This window comes from Coregonus lavaretus (assembly GCF_964263955.1).
Source record: "Coregonus lavaretus genome assembly, chromosome: 28".
In the NCBI taxonomy this organism is placed as follows: Eukaryota; Metazoa; Chordata; class Actinopteri; order Salmoniformes; family Salmonidae; genus Coregonus; species Coregonus lavaretus.
Genome location: NC_140015.1, coordinates 32,728,234 through 32,749,069, shown reverse-complemented (window position 1 = coordinate 32,749,069; position 20,836 = coordinate 32,728,234). Strand labels below are relative to the sequence as shown.

General features: G+C 43.4%; 1 protein-coding gene across 1 annotated transcript; it reads left to right on the top strand.

Moving 5' to 3' along the window:
- Nucleotides 1-1,120: 1,120 nt before the first annotated feature.
- Nucleotides 1,121-20,770, top strand: LOC311103438 (NACHT, LRR and PYD domains-containing protein 1b allele 5-like). Its single transcript, XM_084145005.1, has 9 exons — nt 1,121-1,320; nt 6,191-6,441; nt 8,222-8,341; nt 8,988-9,138; nt 9,655-9,696; nt 10,331-10,372; nt 16,727-16,768; nt 17,044-17,322; nt 18,982-20,770. Exons 1-9 carry the CDS (start codon nt 1,173-1,175, stop codon nt 18,996-18,998), a joined length of 1,092 nt encoding a protein of 363 aa, XP_084001131.1. The 5' UTR covers nt 1,121-1,172; the 3' UTR covers nt 18,999-20,770.
- Nucleotides 20,771-20,836: the final 66 nt, after the last annotated feature.

Here is a 20,836-nt window from a genome sequence, read left to right as displayed (position 1 = left end):
ATAAATCTGGTTCTTAGGCACATTATTACTGCATACAATAGCTGTAGGATCAGCAGAGGCATTCAGGGCAGTTAGAGGGACATAAATTAGGTTACTTAAATTGTGTCTACCGACGCTCCTGTTGTAATGTACATTTGCTGAAGCATTTTGACAACTCTGCGTCACAATGGTAGGGATTAGCTGAGCTGTGCTTGGGTCCTTGCTAAGTCATTGTCTCAACGCAGCCTTATAATGCTGTGAAAGGATTCAGGAACCCAAATGATTTCGGTCATTTGAGCATGTGTTTTTTGTTCTTAAAATTAAATGGTCAAATCACCTTAAAGTAACATCAAACCGAATACGAAGTTGATTTCATGTGATTTGGCCACCATCTAACATCAAGTTGTAAAACCCAGAACTTACCGTTTAAAAGCTGATGCTTGTCCTGAATCCTTTCTCTTATGCAGATGATGTCACTGTGGAGTATAACAAGATGAAGATGTGCTATGAGAAACTGATGGGTTGCTCTAGTACAGTACAATTCACAACAAGACTGGATTTGCACACAAAAACTACCGCATTTGAATCGCAGTCTGGGAATGGTAGGAAGCGTGTGCAGGTATGTTTGTGGGAAGTTGATTAACCACATCTCAACCATAGCAATTCAGTCTGAGAGTATTTGATCCCATGTACTAGGGTTGATTGGTCTTCCTTTTTCTGTTACAGGTGCCAACAAGTGTAACAATGTTAACTCCTGAGATTGACAGAGAATTTACAACACATAACCGCAAGCCTACTTATAGGTAACAATTGATCACTGAAACGTCCACTACTTTATCATGGCCTTATCCTATGGTCATGTTTACCACTAATCCAGAGGAGGTTGGTGGGAGGAGCTATAGGAGGACAGGCTCATTGTAATGGCTGGAATGAATAAATGGAACGGTATGAAACACATCAAACATATGGAAATCACACGTTTGACTCCGTTCCATTCATTCAATTCCTGCCGTTACAATGAGCCTGTCCTATAGCGCCTCCCACCAGCCTCCTCTGTACTAATCAGTTCAACACAGAATCTACAAAGAGAAAAAGAGTTTACAACTGTCACCTTTGGCCTTCATCTGCCTTGCAGGCTCCAATGCCCCAAGGCAGGTCTTTTCCAGTGCAGTTCCACTGGACTGGTGTTTCTGATGGAAGGGAAGGGAGATGTGCTTTACATGATGACTCAATGGGACAGCAGCCTCCTGGGCTCCAGGATACCAGCAGGACCCCTATTCAGCATTGAATGCCCTGAGCAGTCTGTCCGCCAACTGCATTTCCCACACTGTATCTGTGATTGTAAGTGATGCACCACTGTATGTGTGATGGTAAGTGATGTAATCAAATTAGATTTATTTGTCACATGCGCCGAATACAACAGGTGTGGACCTTACCGTGAAATGCTTACTTACAAGCCCTTAACCAACAATGCAGTTCAAGAAATAGAGTTAAGAAAATATTTACTAAATAAACTAAAGTAAATACTTCAAAGTAGCACAATAAAATACAATACCGAGGCTATATACAGGGGGTACCGGTACCGAGTCAATGTGCGGGGGTACAGGTTAGTCGAGGTCATTTGTAAAGTGACTATGCATAGATAATAAACAGCAAGTAGCAGCAGTGTAAAAACAAAGGGGGGTGTCAATGTAAATAGTCCGGGTGGCCATTTTGATTCATTGTTTAGCAGTCTAATGGCTTGGGGGTAGAAGCTGTTAAGGATCCTTTTGGACCTAGACTTGGCGCTCCGGTACCGCTTGCCGTGCGGTAGCAGAGAGAACAGTCTAGGACTTGGGTGACTGGAGTCTTTGACAATTCTTTGGGCCTTCCTCTGACACCACCTGGTATATAGGTCCTGGATGGCAGGAAGCTTGGCCCCAGTGATGTACTGGGCCGTATGCACTACCCTCTGTAGCGCCTTACGGTCGGATGCAGAGCAGTTGCCATACCAGGTGGTGATGCAACCGATCAGGATGCTCTCGATGTTGCAGCTGTCGAACTTCTTGAGGATCTGGGGACCCATGCCAAATCTTTTCAGTCTCCTTTGGGGGAAAAGGTGTTGTCTTAACCTCACGACTGTCTTGGTGTGTTTGGACCATGATAGTTTGTTGGTGATGTGGACACCAAGGAACTTGAAACTCTTGACCCGCTCCACTACAGCCCCGTCAATGTTAATGGGGGCTTGTTTGGCCCTCCTTTTTGTTTGGCCCTTCACCACACTGCCAGGACTCTGACTTCCTCCCTATAGGCTGTCTCATCGTTGTCAGTGATCAGGCTGTTGTGTCGTCAGCAAACTTAATGATGGTGTTGGAGTCATGCTTGGCCATGCAGTCGTGGGTGAACAGTGTGTACAGGAGGAGACTAAGCACGAACCCCTGAAGGGCCCCAGTGTTGAGGATCAGCGTGGCAGATGTGTTGTTGCCTACCCTTACCACCTGGGGGAGGCCAGTCAGGAAGTCCAGGATCCAGTTGCAGAGGGAGGAGTTTAGTCCCAGGGTCCTAAGCTTAGTGGAGTTTTGTGGGCACTATGGTGTTGAACGCTGAGCTGTAGTCAATGAACAGCATTCTCACACAGGTGTTCCTTATGTCCAGGTGGGAAAGGGCAGTGTGGAGTGCGATTGAGATTGCATAATTTGTGGATCTGTTGGGGCGGTATGCGAATTGGAGTGGGTCTAGGGTTTCCGGGTGATGGTGTTGATGTGAGTCATGACCAGCCTTTCAAAGCACTTAATGGCTACCGACGTGAGTGCTATGGGGCGGTAGTCATTTAGGTAGGTTACCTTTGCTTTCTTGGGCATAGGGACTATGGTGGTCTGCTTGAAACTCAGGAATTACAGACTCGGTCAGGGAGAGGTTGAAAATGTCAGTGAAGACACTTGCCAGTTTGTCCGCGCATGCTCTGAGTACATGTCCTGGTAATCCATCTGGCCCCGCGGCCTTGTGAATGTTGACCTGTTTAAAGGTCTTGCTCACATCGAGAGCGTGATCACACAGTCGTCCGGAACAGCTGGTGCTCTCATGCATGTGTTGCTTACCTCGAAGAAAGCATCAAATAAATGTAGCTCGTCTGGTAGGCTTGCGTCACTGGGCAGCTTGTGGCTGAGTTTTCCTTTGTAGTCCATAATAGTTTGCAAGCCCTGCCACATCCGACGAGCGTCAGAGCCGGTGTAGTAGGATTCAATCTTAGTTCTGTATTGACGCTTTGTTCGTCTGAGGGCATAGCGGGATTTCTTAAAAGCGTCCGGATTAGTGTCCCGCTCCTTGAAAGCAGCAGCTCTAGCCTTTAGCTCGGTACGGATGTTCCCTGCAATCCATGGCTTCTGGTTGGGATATGTACGCACGGTCACTGTGGGGACGACGTCGTCGATGCACTAATTGATGAGGCTGGTGACTGAGGTAGTATACTCCTCAATGCCATTGGATGAATCCCGGAACATATTCCAGTCTGTGCTAGCAAAACAGTCCTGTAGCATAGCATCCGCGACATCTGACCACTTCCGTATTGCGCAAGTCACTGGTACTTCCTGCTTTAGTTTTTGCTTGTAAGCAGGAATCAGGAGGATATAGCTTTGTATGCATCTCTGTGTGTGGAGTAAAGGTGGTGTAGAGTTTTTAAAATAATTTTTGTGGGTTGCACATGTGACATGCTGGTAGAAATGAGATACAACGGATTTATGTTTGCCTGCATTAAAGTACCCGGCCACTAGGATGAGCATTTCCTTGTTTGCTTATGTCCTTATACAGCTCGTTGAGTGCGGTCTTAGTGCCAGCATCGGTTTGTGGTGGTAAAAAGACGGCTACGAAGAATATAGATAAACTCTTGTTAGATAGTGTGGTCTACAGCTAATCATGAGGTACTCTACCTCAGGCGAGCAATACCTCGAGACTTCTTTAATATTAGACATCACACCAGCTGTTATTGACCAGACGTAGCTGTTCTGTCCTTCCAATGCACGGAAAACCCTGCCAGTGTCATCGTTCAGCCACGACTTGGTGAAACATAAGATATTACAGTTTTTAATGTCCCGTTGGTAGGATAGTCTCGAACGGAGATCATCCAGCTTATTTTCCAGTGATTGCACGTTGCCAATAGAACGGATGGTGAGGCGGGTTACCCACTGCCTACAAATTCTCAGAAGGCACCCCGATCTCCTCCCCCTGTATTTCCTTATTTTATTGACGCGATTGACGGGGATTTGGGCAGTATATCCTTCGCGTCGGACGCATTAAAGAAAAAATCTTTGTCCAGTTAGAGGTGAGTAATCGCTGTTCTGATATCCAGAAGCTCTTTTCGGTCATAAGAGACGGTAGCAGCAACATTATGTACAAAATAAGTAACAAACACTGCGAAAAAACAAACAAAATAGCACAGATGGTTAGTAGCCCGTAAAACGACTGCCATCCCCTATGGCGCCATGTGTGATGGTAAGTGATGCATCACTGTATCTGTGATGGTAAGTGATGCATCAATGTATGTGGGAAGGTAAGTGATGCATTATTTCAGTATATTGATTGTTTTATACATACACAATATAAAGATTATTCTAATAATAAAATAATAAAATGGGTAAAGTGCCTTGCAAAGGTAATCATCCCCCTTGGCGTTTTTCCTATTTTGTTGTATTACAACCTGTCATTTAAATGGATATTTATTTGGATTTCATGTAATGGACATACACAAAATAGTCCAAATTAGTGAAGTGGAATGAAAAAAAGAACTTGTTTCAAAAAATGCTAAAAAATAAATAATGGAAAAGTGGTGTGTGCATATGTATTCACCCCCTTTGCTATGAAGCCTCTAAATAAGATCTGTTGCAACCAATTACCTTCAGAAGTCACATAATTAGTTAAATAAAGTCCACCTGTGTGCAATCTAAGTGTCACATGATTTGTCACATGATCTCAGTATATATACACCTGTTCTGAAAGGCCCCAGAGTCTGCAACACCACTAAGCAAGGGGCACCACCAAGCAAGCGGCACCATGAAGACCAAGGAGCTCTCCAAACAGGTCAGGGACAAAGTTGTGGAGAAGTACAGATCAGGGTTGGGTAATAAAAAAATATCAGAAACTTTGAACATCCCACGGAGCACCTTTAAATCCATTATTAAAAAATGGAAAGAATATGGCACCACAACAAACCTGGGAAGAGAGAGCCGCCCACCCAAACTCACGGACCAGGCAAGGAGGGCATTAATCAGAGAGGCAACAAAGACACCAAAGATAACCCTGAAGGAGCTGCAAAGCTCCACAGCGGAGATTGGAGTATTTGTCCATAGGACCACTTTAAGCCGTACACTCCACAGAGCTGGGCTTTACGGAGGAGTGGCCAGAAAAAAGCCATTGCTTAAAGAAAAAAATAAGCAAACACGTTTGGTGTTCGCCAAAAGGCATGTGGGAGACTCCCCAAACATACGGAAGAAGGTACTCTGGTCAGATGAGACTAAAATTGAGCTTTTTGGCCATCAAGGAAAACGCTATGTCTGGTGCAAACCCAACACCTCTCATCCCCAGTGAAGCATGGTGGTGGCAGCATCATGCTGTGGGGATGTTTTCCATTGAAGGAATGATGGATGGCGCTAAATACATGGACATTCTTGAGGGAAACCTGTTTCAGTCTTCCAGAGATTAGAGACTGGGACGGAGGTTCACCTTCCAGCAGGACAATGACCCTAAGCATCCTGCTAAAGCAACATTCGAGTGGTTTAAGGGGAAACATTTAAATGTCTTGGAATGGCCTAGTCAATGCCCAGACCTCAATCCAATTGAGAATATGTGGTATGACTTAAAGATTGCTGTACACCAGTGGAACCCATCCAACTTGAAATTGCTGCAAAAGGTGGCTCTACAAAGTATTGACTTTGGGGGGGTGAATAGATATGCATGCTCAAGTTTTCTGTTTTGTTGTCTTATTTCTTGTTTGTTTCACAATAAAAAATATTGTGCATCTTCAAAGTGTAGGCATGTTGTGTAAATCAAATGATACAAACCCCAAAAAACTCCATTTTAATTCCAGGTTGTAAGGCAACAAAATAGGAAAAATGCCAAGGGGGGTGAATACTTTCGCAAGCCACTGTATAACATGACCCTACCATTGAATAATACATTCAATAATAATACATCATTTGGATGAGACTTAGTCAATTAAAGCATTGTTCTTGTTCTGCAGGGGAGAATGACATTTTGTCCGTGGCCCATGTAACTGATGGCAACATGGAGATTGTTCAGCCACTCAAGACAACTGCTACACACGTGATTGTAAACATCACACACCTCTCCCTCTTTGGCCTCATCGGAAATTGGTTCTCCTTCCTCCCGGTGCAAAGCCAGGTGCTGCTGTTCCTCCGACCACAAGGGAACAGATCCCAGAAGCGCACACTGAATGTTATTTTGTTGCCCAAGAATGTGCCACTTTGTGAGGTAATATTTACAGTAAGAAGGAATTCATTCTGCACACTGCAAGAGCTGTTTTGTAGAATGAAAATGAACCTAGATATTGCTATAGCTGGATAAATGGTGGTAAAATGGCTCATTACCATTACTTGATTTCTCTCAGAACTGTTAGTGTGAATGTACACTGCTCAAAAAAATTAAGGGAACACTTAAACAACACAATGTAACTCCAAGTCAATCACACTTCTGTGAAATCAAACTGTCCACTTAGGAAGCAACACTGATTGACAATAAATTTCACATGCTGTTGTGCAAATGGAATAGACAACAGGTGGAAATTATAGGCAATTAGCAAGACACCCCCAATAAAGGACTGGTTTTGCAGGTGGTGACCACAGACCACTTCTCAGTTCCTATGCTTCCTGACTGATGTTTTGGTCACTTTTGAATTCTGGCGGTGCTTTCACTCTAGTGGTAGCATGAGACAGAGTCTACAACCCACACAAGTGGCTCAGGTAGTGCAGCTCATCCAGGATGGCACATCAATGCGAGCTGTGGCAAGAAGGTTTGCTGTGTCTGTCAGCGTTGTGTCCAGAGCATGGAGGCGCTACCAGGAGACAGGCCAGTACATCAGGAGATGTGGAGGAGGCCGTAGGAGGGCAACAACCCAGCAGCAGGACCGCTACCTCCGCCTTTGTGCAAGGAGGAGCAGGAGGAGCACTGCCAGAGCCCTGCAAAATGACCTCCAGCAGGCCACAAATGTGCATGTGTCTGCTCAAACAGTCAGAAACAGACTCCATGAGGGTGGTATGAGGGCCCGACATCCCCAGGTGGGGGTTGTGCTTACAGCCCAACACTGTGAAGGACGTTTGGCATTTGCCAGAGAACACCAAGATTGGCAAATTCACCACTGGCGCACTGTGCTCTTCACAGATGAAAGCAGGTTCACACTGAGCACGTGACAGACGTGACAGAGTCTGGAGACGCCGTGGAGAACATTCTGCTGCCTGCAACATCCTCCAGCATGACCGGTTTGGCGGTGGGTCAGTCATGGTGTGGGGTGGCATTTCTTTGGGGGGCCGCACAGCCCTCCATGTGCTCGCCAGAGGTAGCCTGACTGCCATTAGGTACCGAGATGAGATCCTCAGACCCCTTGTGAGACCATATGCTGGTGCGGTTGGCCCTGGGTTCCTCCTAATGCAAGACAATGCTAGACCTCATGTGGCTGGAGTGTGTCAGCAGTTCCTGCAAGAGGAAGGCATTGATGCTATGGACTGGCCCACCCGTTCCCCAGACCTGAATCCAATTGAGCACATCTGGGACATCATGTCTCCCTCCATCCACCAACGCCACGTTGCACCACAGACTGTCCAGGAGTTGGCGGATGCTTTAGTCCAGGTCTGGGAGGAGATCCCTCAGGAGACCATCCGCCACCTCATCAGGAGCATGCCCAGGCGTTGTAGGGCGGTCATACAGGCACGTGGAGGCCACACACACTACTGAGCCTCATTTTGACTTGTTTTAAGGACATTACATCAAAGTTGGATCAGCCTGTAGTGTGGTTTTCCACTTTAATTTTGAGGGTGACTCCAAATCCAGACCTCCATGGATTGATAAATTTGATTTCCATTGATAATTTTTGTGTGATTTTGTTGTCAGCACATTCAACTATGTAAAGAAAAAAGTATTTAATAAGATTATTTCATTCATTCAGATCTAGGATGTGTTATTTTAGTGTTCCCTTTATTTTTATGAGCAGTGTATTTGATCAGTTTGCTCTGAAGTAATGCACCTATATTCTTCGAAGGTGGAACATCAACAGAAGGGGAGTACTTTCATTAAATCCAGCTCCAACTGCACATTGAGTCCTAGAGGAACATATGGTCTCTGCTGTGAGCTGGTGGCAAATTCTAGGATACAGCCAAAAGTAAGCATGGCCATCACACACAACCATACATTCCTATATGCACTAAGTGTACAAAACATTAAGGACACTTGCTCTTTCCATGAAAGACTGACCAGGTGCATCTAGGTGAAAGCTATGAATCTTTATTGATGTCACTTGTTCAATCCACTTCAATCAGTGTAGATGAAGGGGAGGAGACAGGTTAAATAATGATTTTTAAGCCTTGAGACAATTGAGATAGAGGGTGAATGGGCAAGACAAAAGATTTAAGTGCCTTTTGAACGGGGTATGGTAGTGGGTTTGTGTCAAGAACTGCAACACTGCTGGGTTTTTCACGCTCAACAGTTTACCGTGTGTATCAAGAATGGTCCACCACTCAAAGGACATCCAGCCAAATTGACACTACTGTGGGAAGTGGGGGTGTGACTCAATATTAGGAAGGTGTCCTTAATGTTTTGTACACTCAGTGTAAGTATTCCTTTGTAATGTGCTATTACTGGTTTGTGGTGTTGGGTTTGATTAGTGGTTTTTATGTGCATATACCTGACACCATGAAGTTCCCACAGGAATTTTTTTTTAAAATGTGCTTTATGGCCAGCTACATTTATTTCTAGCTCTCTGTTTCTGTCTATATTTGGCTAATGTTCTTTTTCATTTTGTTTTTCAGAGTGGGCAGTTTGACTATGACTATAGCCCAAACTTCCACCCCACATTTCAGGTGTTTTTGGACTGCATTTCAGGTGCAGAGAACATCAGACTGAGTCTTTTAGACAGAGGAAGTAACGACCAAAGAGTGTGGGAGTGTCTGGTTCCAGCAGGTTAGATCAAATGCCAGTTTGTTATTAACCTGTACACCCCTCACCCCCTACTTATTTAAACAGTATACAACACACTGTACACCCCTCACCCCCTACTTATTTAAACAGTATACAACACACTGTACACCCCTCGCCCCCTACTTATTTAAACTCTATACAACACACTGTACACCCCTCGCTCCCTACTTATTTAAACTGTATACAACACACTGTACACCCCTCGCCCCCTACTTATTTAAACTGTATACAATACACTGTACACCCCTCCTTATTTAAACTGTATACAATACACTGGACACCCCTCACCCCCTACTTATTGAAACTGTATACAACACACTGTACACCCCTCGCCCCCTACTTATTTAAACAGTATACAACACACTGTACACCCCTCGCCCCCTACTTATTTAAACAGTATACAACACACTGTACACCCCTCGCCCCCTACTTATTTAAACTGTATTCAACACAAGGGATAAAATACATCTGATTTGATTTTCTTCTCCACAACTTCAGATTTCGTACCACCTCAAGTCAATCCAATCAACCCGAATCCAGGTAGGGTTTTGTTTTCTCTCTCATTGTCTATGGCTATACCTCTGATATGGAATGTGTTTTAGTCTTGTCTTATGCAAAATAATCAATCATTGTTATTGTTATGTACAGCATCAAGTGATCAGTCTTGTTAAGAGAGACACATTCAGGTTATTACATATTTTAGCTGTATTTAGTGGCTTGTTATGTAGAACATTTCTAAAAACCTGTTTTCGCTTTGTTATTATGGGGTATTGTGTATACATTGCTGAGGATTATTTTTTTAAAAATCCATTTTAGAATAAGGCTGTAACTTTAAAAAATGTGGAAAAAGTCAAGGGGTCTGAACATTTTCCGAATGCACTGTATTTAAACTGTATACAATACACTGGACACCCCTCACCCCCTCCTTATTTAAACTGTATACAATACACTGGACACCCCTCACCCCCTACTTATTTAAACTGTATTCAACACACTGTACACCCCTCGCCCCCTACTTATTTAAACAGTATACAACACACTGTACACCCCTCGCCCCCTACTTATTTAAACAGTATACAACACACTGTACACCCCTCGCCCCCTACTTATTTAAACTGTATTCAACACAAGGGATAAAATACATCTGATTTGATTTTCTTCTCCACAACTTCAGATTTCGTACCACCTCAAGTCAATCCAATCAACCCGAATCCAGGTAGGGTTTTGTTTTCTCTCTCATTGTCTATGGCTATACCTCTGATATGGAATGTGTTTTAGTCTTGTCTTATGCAAAATAATCAATCATTGTTATTGTTATGTACAGCATCAAGTGATCAGTCTTGTTAAGAGAGACACATTCAGGTTATTACATATTTTAGCTGTATTTAGTGGCTTGTTATGTAGAACATTTCTAAAAACCTGTTTTCGCTTTGTTATTATGGGGTATTGTGTATACATTGCTGAGGATTTTTTTTTTTTTAATCCATTTTAGAATAAGGCTGTAACTTTAAAAAATGTGGAAAAAGTCAAGGGGTCTGAACATTTTCCGAATGCACTGTATTTAAACTGTATACAATACACTGGACACCCCTCACCCCCTCCTTATTTAAACTGTATACAATACACTGGACACCCCTCACCCCCTACTTATTTAAACTGTATTCAACACACTGTACACCCCTCGCCCCCTACTTATTTAAACAGTATACAACACACTGTACACCCCTTGCCCCCTACTTATTTAAACAGTATACAACAATCAATCAATTTTCAATCAATTTTATTTTATATAGCCCTTCGTACATCAGCTAATATCTCGAAGTGCTGTACAGAAACCCAGCCTAAAACCCCAAACAGCTAGTAATGCAGGTGTAGAAGCACGGTGGCTAGGAAAAACTCCCTAGAAAGGCCAAAACCTAGGAAGAAACCTAGAGAGGAACCAGGCTATGAGGGGTGGCCAGTCCTCTTCTGGCTGTGCCGGGTGGAGATTATAACAGAACCATGCCAAGATGTTCAAAAATGTTCATAAGTGACAAGCATGGTCAAATAATAATCAGGAATAAATCTCAGTTGGCTTTTCATAGCCGATCATTAAGAGTTGAAAACAGCAGGTCTGGGACAGGTAGGGGTTCCATAACCGCAGGCAGAACAGTTGAAACTGGAATAGCAGCAAGGCCAGGCGGACTGGGGACAGCAAGGAGTCACCACGGCCGGTAGTCCCGACGTATGGTCCTAGGGCTCAGGTCTCTCAGTTGGCTTTGCATAGCCGATCATTAAGAGTTGAAAACAGCAGGTCTGGGACAGGTAGGGGTTTCGTAACCGCAGGCAGAACAGTTGGAACTGGAATAGCAGCAAGGCCAGGCGGACTGGGGACAGCAAGGTGTCAGCATGCCCGGTAGTCCTGACGTATGGTCCTAGGGCTCAGGTTCTCAGAGAGAAAGAGAGAACGAGAGAATTAGAGAGAGCATACTTAAATTCACACAGGACACTGGATAAGACAGGAGAAGTACTCCAGGTATAACCAACTAACCCCAGCCCCCCGACACATAAACTACTGCAGCATAAATACTGGAGGCTGAGACAGGAGCGGTCCGGAGACACTGTGGCCCCATCCGAAGAACCCCCGGACAGGGCCAAACAGGAAGGATATAACCCCACCCACTCTGCCAAAGCACAGCCCCCGCACCACTAGAGGGATATCCTCAACCACCAACTTACAATCCTGAGACAAGGCCGAGTATAGCCCACAGAGGTCTCCACCACAGCACAAACCAAGGGGGGGCGCCAACCCAGACAGGAAGATCACGTCAGTAACTCAACCCACTCAAGTGACGCACCCCTCCTAGGGACGGCATGAAAGAGCACCAGCAAGCCAGTGACTCAGCCCCTGTAACAGGGTTAGAGGCAGAGAACCCCAGTGGAGAGAGGGGAACCGGCCTGGCAGAGACAGCAAGGGCTGTTCGTTGCTCCAGAGCCTTTCCGTTCACCTTCACACTCCTGGGCCAGACTACACTCAATCATATGACCTACTGAAGAGATAAGTCTTCAGTAAAGACTTAAAGGTTGAGACCGAGTCTGCGTCTCTCACATGGGTAGGCAGACTGTTCCATAAAAATGGAGATCTATAGGAGAAAGCCCTGCCTCCCGCTGTTTGCTTAGAAATTCTAGGGACAATTAGGAGGCCTGCGTCTTGTGACCGTAGCGTACGTATTGGTATGTACGGCAGGACCAACTCGGAAAGATAGGTAGGAGCAAGCCCATGTAACGCTTTATAGGTTAACAGTAAAACCTTGAAATCAGCCCTTGCCTTAACAGGAAGCCAGTGTAGGGAAGCTAGCACTGGAGTAATATGATCAAATTTCTTGGTTCTAGTCAGGATTCTAGCAGCCGTATTTAGCACTAACTGAAGTTTATTTAGTGATTTATCCGGGTAGCCGGAAAGTAGAGCATTGCAGTAGTCTAACCTAGAAGTAACAAATGCATGGATTAATTTTTCTGCATCATTTTTGGACAGAAAATTTCTGATTTTTGCAATGTTACGTAGATGGAAAAAAGCTGTCCTTGAAACAGTCTTGATATGTTCGTCAAAAGAGAGATCAGGGTCAAGAGTAACGCCGAGGTCCTTCACAGTTTTATTTGAGACGACTTTACAACCATCAAGATGAATTGTCAGATTTAACAGAAGATCTCTTTGTTTCTTGGGACCTAGAACAAGCATCTCTGTTTTGTCCGAGTTTAAAAGTAGAACGTTTTCAGCCATCCACTTCCTTATGTCTGAAACACAGGCTTCTAGCGAGGGCAATTTTGGGGCTTCACCATGTTTCATTGAAATGTACAGCTGTGTGTCATCCGCATAGCAGTGAAAGTTAACATTATGTTTTCGAATAACATCCCCAAGAGGTAAAATATATAGTGAAAACAATAGTGGTCCTAAAACGGAACCTTGAGGAACACCGAAATGTACAGTTGATTTGTCGGAGGACAGACCATTCACAGAGACAAACTGATATCTTTCCGACAGGTAAGATCTAAACCAGGCCAGAACTTGTCCGTGTAGATCAATTTGGGTTTCCAGTCTCTCCAAAAGAATGTGGTGATCGATGGTGTCAAAGGCAGCACTAAGGTCTAGTAGCACGAGGACAGATGCAGAGCCTCGGTCTGACGCCATTAAAAGGTCATTTACCACCTTCACAAGTGCAGTCTCAGTGCTATGATGGGGTCTAAAACCAGACTGAAGCATTTCGTATACATTGTTTGTCTTCAGAAAGGCAGTGAGTTGCTGCGCAACAGCTTTTTCTAAAATTTTTGAGAGGAATGGAAGATTCGATATAGGCCGATAGTTTTTTATATTTTCCGGGTCAAGGTTTGGCTTTTTCAAGAGAGGCTTTATCACTGCCACTTTTAGTGAGTTTGGTACACATCCGGTGGATAGAGAGCTGTTTATTATGTTCAACATAGGAGGGCCAAGCACAGGAAGCAGCTCCTTCAGCAGTTTAGTAGGAATAGGATCCAGTATGCAGCTTGAAGGTTTAGAGGCCATGATTATTTTCATCATTGTGTCAAGAGATATAGTACTAAAACACTTAAGTGTCTCTCCCGATCCCAGGCCCTCGCAGAGCTGTGCAGATCCAGGACAGCTAAGCCCTGGAGGAATACGTAGATTCAAAGAGGAGTCCGTAATTTGCTTTCTAATGGTCATGATCTTTTCCTCAAAGAAGTTCATGAATTTATTACTGCTGAAGTGAAAGCCATCCTCTCTTGGGGAATGCTGCTTTTTAGTTAGCTTTGCAACAGTATCAAAAAGAAATTTTGGATTGTTCTTATTTTCCTCGATTAAGTTGGAAAAGTAGGATGATCGAGCAGCAGTGAGGGCTCTTCGGTACTGCACGGTACTGTCTTTCCAAGCTAGTCGGAAGACTTCCAGTTTGGTGTGGCGCCATTTCCGTTCCAATTTCCTGGAAGCTTGCTTCAAAGCTCGGGTATTTTCTGTATACCAGGGAGCTAGTTTCTTATGACAAAAGTTTTTTGTTTTTAGGGGTGCAACTGCATCTAGGGTATTGCGCAAGGTTAAATTGAGTTCCTCAGTTAAGTGGTTAACTGATTTTTGTCCTCTGACGTCCTTGGGTAGGCAGAAGGAGTCTGGAAGGGCATCAAGGAATTTTTGTGTTGTCTGAGAATTTATAGCACGACTTTTGATGCTCCTTGGTTGGGGTCTGAGCAGATTATTTGTTGCGATTGCAAACGTAATAAAATGGTGGTCCGATAGTCCAGGATTTTGTGGAAAAACATTAAGATCTACAACATTTATTCCATGGGACAAAACTAGGTCCAGAGTATGACTGTGGCAGTGAGTAGGTCCAGAGACATGTTGGACAAAACCCACTGAGTCGATGATGGCTCCGAAAGACTTTTGGAGTGGGTCTGTGGACTTCTCCATGTGAATATTAAAATCACCAGAAATTAGAATATGATCTGCTATGACTACAAGGTCTGATAGGAATTCAGGAAACTCAGAGAGGAACGCTGTATATGGCCCAGGAGGCCTGTAAACAGTAGCTATAAAAAGTGATTGAGTAGGCTGCATAGATTTCATGACTAGAAGCTCAAAAGACGAAAACGCCATTTTTTTTTTTGTAAATTGAAATTTGCTATCGTAAATGTTAGCAACACCTCCGCCTTTGCGGGATGCACGGGGAATATGGTCACTAGTGTAACCAGGAGGTGAGGCCTCATTTAACACAGCAAATTCATCAGGCTTAAGCCATGTTTCAGTCAGGCCAATCACATCAAGATTATGATCAGTGATTAGTTCATTGACTATGACTGCCTTTGAAGTGAGGGATCTAACATTAAGTAACCCTATTTTGAGATGTGAGGTATCACGATCTCTTTCAATAATGGCAGGAATGGAGGAGGTCTTTATCCTAATAAGATTGCTAAGGCGAACACCGCCATGTTTAGTTTTGCCCAACCTAGGTCGAGGCACAGACACAGTCTCAATGGGTATGGCTGAGCTGACTACACTGACTGTGCTATTGGCAGACTCCACTAAGCTGGCAGGTTGGCTAACAGCCTGCTGCCTGGCCTGCACCCTATTTCACTGTGGGGCTAGAGGAGTTAGAGCCCTATCTATGTTGGTAGATAAGATGAGAGCACCCCTCCAGCTAGGATGGAGTCCGTCACTCCTCAGCAGGTCAGGCTTGGTCCTGTTTGTGGGTGAGTCCCAGAAAGAGGGCCAATTATCTACAAATTCTATCTTTTGGGAGGGGCAGAAAACAGTTTTCAACCAGCGATTGAGTGCTGAGACTCTGCTGTAGAGCTCGTCACTCCCCCTAACTGGGAGGGGGCCAGAGACAATTACTCGATGCCGACACATCTTTCTAGCTGATTTACACGCTGAAGCTATGTTGCACTTGGTGACCTCTGACTGTTTCATCCTAACATCGTTGGTGCCGACGTGGATAACAATATCTCTATACTCTCTACACTCGCCAGTTTTAGCTTTAGCCAGCACCATCTTTAGATTAGCCTTAACCTGGTTCCTCTCTAGGTTTCTTCCTAGGTTTTGGCCTTTCTAGGGAGTTTTTCCTAGCCACCGTGCTTCTACACCTGCATTACTAGCTGTTTGGGGTTTTAGGCTGGGTGTCTGTACAGCACTTCGAGATATTAGCTAATGTATGAAGGGCTATATAAAATAAAATTGATTGAAATTGATTGATTAACGTCGGTAGCCCTGCCCCCTGGTAAACAGTGTATGATCGCTGGGTGATTCGTTTTAAGTCTAATACTGCGGGTAATGGAGTCGCCAATGACTAGGGTTTTCAATTTGTCAGAGCTAATGGTGGGAGCCTTCGGCGTCTCAGACCCCGTAACGGGAGGAGTAGAGACAAGAGAAGACTCAGACTCAGACTCCGACTCGCTACATAATGGGGAAAACCGGTTGAAAGTTTCTGTCGGCTGAATGAGCGACACCGGTTGAGCATTCCAACAGTATTTCCCTCCAGAAGCCATGAGAAAGTTGTCCGGCTGCGGGGACTGTGCGGGGGGATTTATACTAACGTTACTATCTGTACTTACTGGTGGCACAGACGCTGTTTCTTCCTTTCCTACACTGAAATTACCCTTGCCTAACGATTGCGTCTGAAGCTGGGCTTGTAGCACAGCTATTCTCGCCGTAAGGCGATCGTTCTCCTGTATATTATGAGTACAGCGACTGCAATTAGAAGACATCATGTTAATGTTACTACTTAGCTTCGGCTGTTGAAGATGTTGACGAACCATGTCCAGATAAAGCGTCCGGAGTGAAAAAGTTGAATGAGGGAAAAAGTTGCGATGGAAAAACTAAAAATATAAACGGTAATTAAAAACAAAAACAAACAAAAAAAAAAAAACATAAAGTTGTCAGCTAGCAAAATAAAGTAAAGTTGGCAGCAAAAACGCACAGGAAAATAAAGTAAAGTTGGCAGCAAAAACGCACAGCGTTTACACTCCTCACCCCCTACTTATTTAAACACTATTCAACATGCAGGATCAAATACATCTTATACGATTTTCTTCTCCACAACTTCAGATTTCGTACCACCTCAAGTCAATCCAATCAACCCTAATCCAGGTAGGGTTTTGTTCTCTCTCTCATTGTCTATGGCTATACCTCTGATATGGAATGTGTTTTAGTCTTGTCTTACGCAAAATAATCAATCATTGTTATTTTTATGTAGAGCATCAAGTGATCAGTCTTGTTAAGAGAGACACATTCTGGTCATTAAATATGTTTTGGTGTATTTACTGGCTCGTTATGTAGAACATATCTTTTCTTCAGGGATTTAGTTGAATATGGCTCTAATAATATGACCTAGTTGTGTAAACATTTTCTGATATGAATCTCAGGTGCTGAGGCTGAACTGAACCAGCTCACAGATGCAGCTTTTGTGGATAAGCACATGGCTGATCTCATTCAGAGGGTCAAGATGGTGCAACATGTAGCAGATGACCTCGTTATGGAGGAAGTGATCCAAGATGAATTGTATTCAAGAATATGCAGTGCTGATAACACTGAGAAACAAATAAGACTAATGTTTGATGCTGTACAAGCAGGAGGAACAAGAGTGAAATCTGCCTTCTACAAAGCTCTCCAAAACCATGAACCTCGTCTTGTCCAGGACCTGGGTAAGATCAAACTCTTCTAGTCCCCTGTAGCTCAGTTGGTAAAGCATGGCGCTTGCAACACCAGGATAGTGGGTTCACTTCCCAGGACCACCCATACATAAAAACATATACATAAATATATATAATCCCTTTGGATTAAAGCGTTTGATAAATGTAATACACAGTTGAAGTCGGAAGTTTACATAACCTTAGGTTGGAGTCATTAAAACCACTCCACAAATTTCTTGTTAACAAACTATAGTTTTGGCAAATCGGTTAGGACATCTACTTTGTGCATGACAAAAGTAAATTTTCCAACAATTGTTTTCAGACATTATTTCACTGTATCACAATTCCAGTGGGTCAGAAGTTTACAAACACTAAGTTGACTTTGCCATTAAACAGCTTGGAATATTCCAGGAAATTATGTCATGGCTTTAGAAGCTTCTGATAGGCTAATTGACATATTTTGAGTCAATTGGAGGTGTACCTGTGGATGTATTTCATGGCCTACCTTCAAACTCAGTGCCTCTTTGCTTGACATCATGGGAAAATCAAAAGAAATCAGCCAAGACCTCAAAAAAAACATTGTAGACCTCCACAAGTCTGGTTCATCCTTGGGAGCAATTTCCAAACGCCTGAAGGTACCACGTTCATCTGTACAAACAATAGTACGCAAGTATAAACACCATGGGACCACGCAGCCATCATACCGCTCAGGAAGGACATGTGTTCTGTCTCCTAGAGATGAACGTACTTTGGTGCGAAAAGTGCAAATCAATCCCAGAACAACAGTAAAGGACCTTGTGAAGATGCTGGAGGAAACAGGTACAAAAGTATCTATATCCACAGTAAAATGAGTCCTATACCGACATAACATGAAAGGCTGCTCAGCAAGGAAGAAGCCACTGCTCCAAAACCTCCATAAATAAGCCAGACTACGGTTTGCAGCTGCACATGGGGACAAAGATCGTACTTTTTGGAGAAATGTCCTCTGGTCTGATGAAACAAAAATAGAGCTGTTTGGCCATAATGACCATCGTTATGTTTGGAGGAAAAAGGGGGAGCTTGCAAGCCGACGAACACCATCCCAACCGTGAAGCACGGGGGTGGCAGCATCATGCTGTGGGGGTGCTTTGCTGCAGGAGGGACTGGTGCACTTCACAGAATAGATGGCATGATGAGGAAGGAAAATTATGTGAATATATTGAAGCAACATCTCAAGACATCAGTCAGGAAGTTAAAGCTTGGTCGCAAATGGGTCTTCCAAATGGACAATGACCCCAAGCATACTTCCAAAGTTTTGGCAAAATGGCTTAAGGACAACAAAGTCAAGGTATTGGAGTGGCCATCACAAAGCTCTGACCTCAATCCTATAGAAAATTTGTGGGCAGAACTGAAAAAGCGTGTGTGAGCAAGGAGGCCTACAAACCTGACTCAGTTACACAAGCTCTGTCAGGAGGAATGGGCCAAAATTCACCGAACTTATTGTGGGGAGCTTGTGGAAGGCTACCCAATTTGATTACCTGTTCAGGAGTCTTATGGCTTGGGGGTAGAAGCTGTTAAGAAGCCTTTTGGACCTAGACTTGGCGCTTCGGTAGTGTGTATTCTTCTGCATTTTGATGGGAAGTATGTACATTTACAATAACATTTCTAATCACATTCTTCTACCAATGGCAGCAGCAGATTCCCACTGATGAATGGGATGGCTTGGGTTGGTCCTCGACCGCTGGACAAAGGGCAGCAAGTGGGCCCTCTTCAGGAGCAGGATATGAGAATACTACAGTCATTATGCTCCTAATCCGCATTGGAGTGTTGGGAGACATGACAGCAGAAAGTCTATGATGATTAAAACTTAAAACTGTTATAGTCTTGGTTAACCTGGAGAAATCCAGTGTGTTTGTGCTAACATTCCACTCCTTGTCATGCCAAACAGTCTGGCTGTATCGCATGACAAGAATCATTCGTCACGTGCGCAGGATACACTGTGTGAGTGTGTAAATTAATGAATATGAGTGTGCGTGAGTGTGTGTGTGTGGGAATGTTTGGAGTGGTGTGCATAGACAGCCAGTGATTGCAGGCAGACAGTCATTGATAAGCAGTTCAGCAGTCTTAATGCTTCAGAGCTCGCCCCCAGTGATGGACTGTGTAGTCTTCCCACCCTCTGTAAAGCCTTGTGGTGGAGGGCGGTGCAGCTGCCGTACCAGGTGGTGATACAGTAGAAGCTTGTGAGGATCTGAAGGGCTATGCCAAGTTTCTTTCAGCCGCCTGAGGAAGAACAGGTTCTTGTGGTGGTTCACTGGTGTGCCTTCTTGATAAATGCACCAAGGAGAGGCAAGGAGTGGAATGTTATCACAAACACACCAGATTTCTTCAGGCTAGTAATGTGTCCTAGTGTTTACAATCATTCTTAACCATGTTCATTTTTAAATGTATTTTGTCTTCTTAATTCATTTTTTTCTTTTTAATAGGGTATTGCATTTTCAAAATTTTCAAATTTACTTATATTAATGTAGTGAATATCATTTACTATTTTAATGTTGAAATGTTGACATTTAACACCATTCAGTTTCTACAAATGCGCTGAACTGTAAGGGTGCTGAGTCTTGTTATTAATAGTCCAGATTGTATGTTTCTGACTTGCTACTCATGTTCTCTGGTGGTATTAGTCCCCTGTAGCTCAGTTGGTAGAGCATGGCGCTTGTAACGCCAGGGTTGTGGGTTCGTTTCCCACGGGGGACCAGTATGAAAATGTATGCACTCACTAACTGTAAGTCACTCTGGATAAGAGCGTCTGCTAAATGACTAAAATGTAAATGTAAAAAAAGTGGTAGCCTACACATGGAGATGGAGGGAAAATAAATAACCTAGAGGGCAAACTTTAACCTTGTGATGGTCCAATTGTTGCTGTTTACCAAAGTTTCCATTCTATTTCTCTGAAATGTTGCCTTACTCTACTTTTGGAATAGCAAGCCTCTATTGAAATGGTGTAGTCAGTATATTATATGCAATTTTGAGTGTTGTCAAATATTTTTCGGTTTATTTAATTGGTCTGAATTTTCATATCTTATCAAAAAGTCCTTTATTACATAGATATTTACTAAGTATGTCTGCTATTGAATGGATGCATATTCTTTGAGCTACTACAATTATTGAGATCTTTTTATTTTAGTTTATTAATCATGTGTTGAAGGCATTATTATTTTAATTAATTCAAAGGATTGATGTGGCTATTGTTTATGATTGAATTATTGGTTAATCATTTTATGCATGCTTTTATGCATAAATAATATCTGGATATGTTTCTTTCAAATTGACCATTTAACAAAAATTTTATGTTTAGTAATTTTCTATTTTGTGTATTTTTTTGTATTGTTAAATGATTCCCTGCCGTGTCCATTGTGGGGGAAAGGGGATTTTTGAAAATCATGTCCTGTTATGGGTTTATTTCTCAATAAATAATGACTGTAAATAGTTATGGTGTGGCGATTCCCTTCACATGAAATAACATGGTGTAGTTTAGGGTGAGGGGGGT

Coding starts and splice junctions, on each gene's coding strand:
- LOC311103438 (XM_084145005.1), top strand. CDS start 1,173: ATGGAAGGGAAGGGAGATGTGCTTTACATGATGACTCAATGGGACAGC. Junction 6,442..8,221: donor AGAATGTGCCACTTTGTGAG/GTAATATTTACA, acceptor TATTCTTCGAAG/GTGGAACATCAACAGAAGGG. Junction 10,373..16,726: donor TCCAATCAACCCGAATCCAG/GTAGGGTTTTGT, acceptor CCACAACTTCAG/ATTTCGTACCACCTCAAGTC.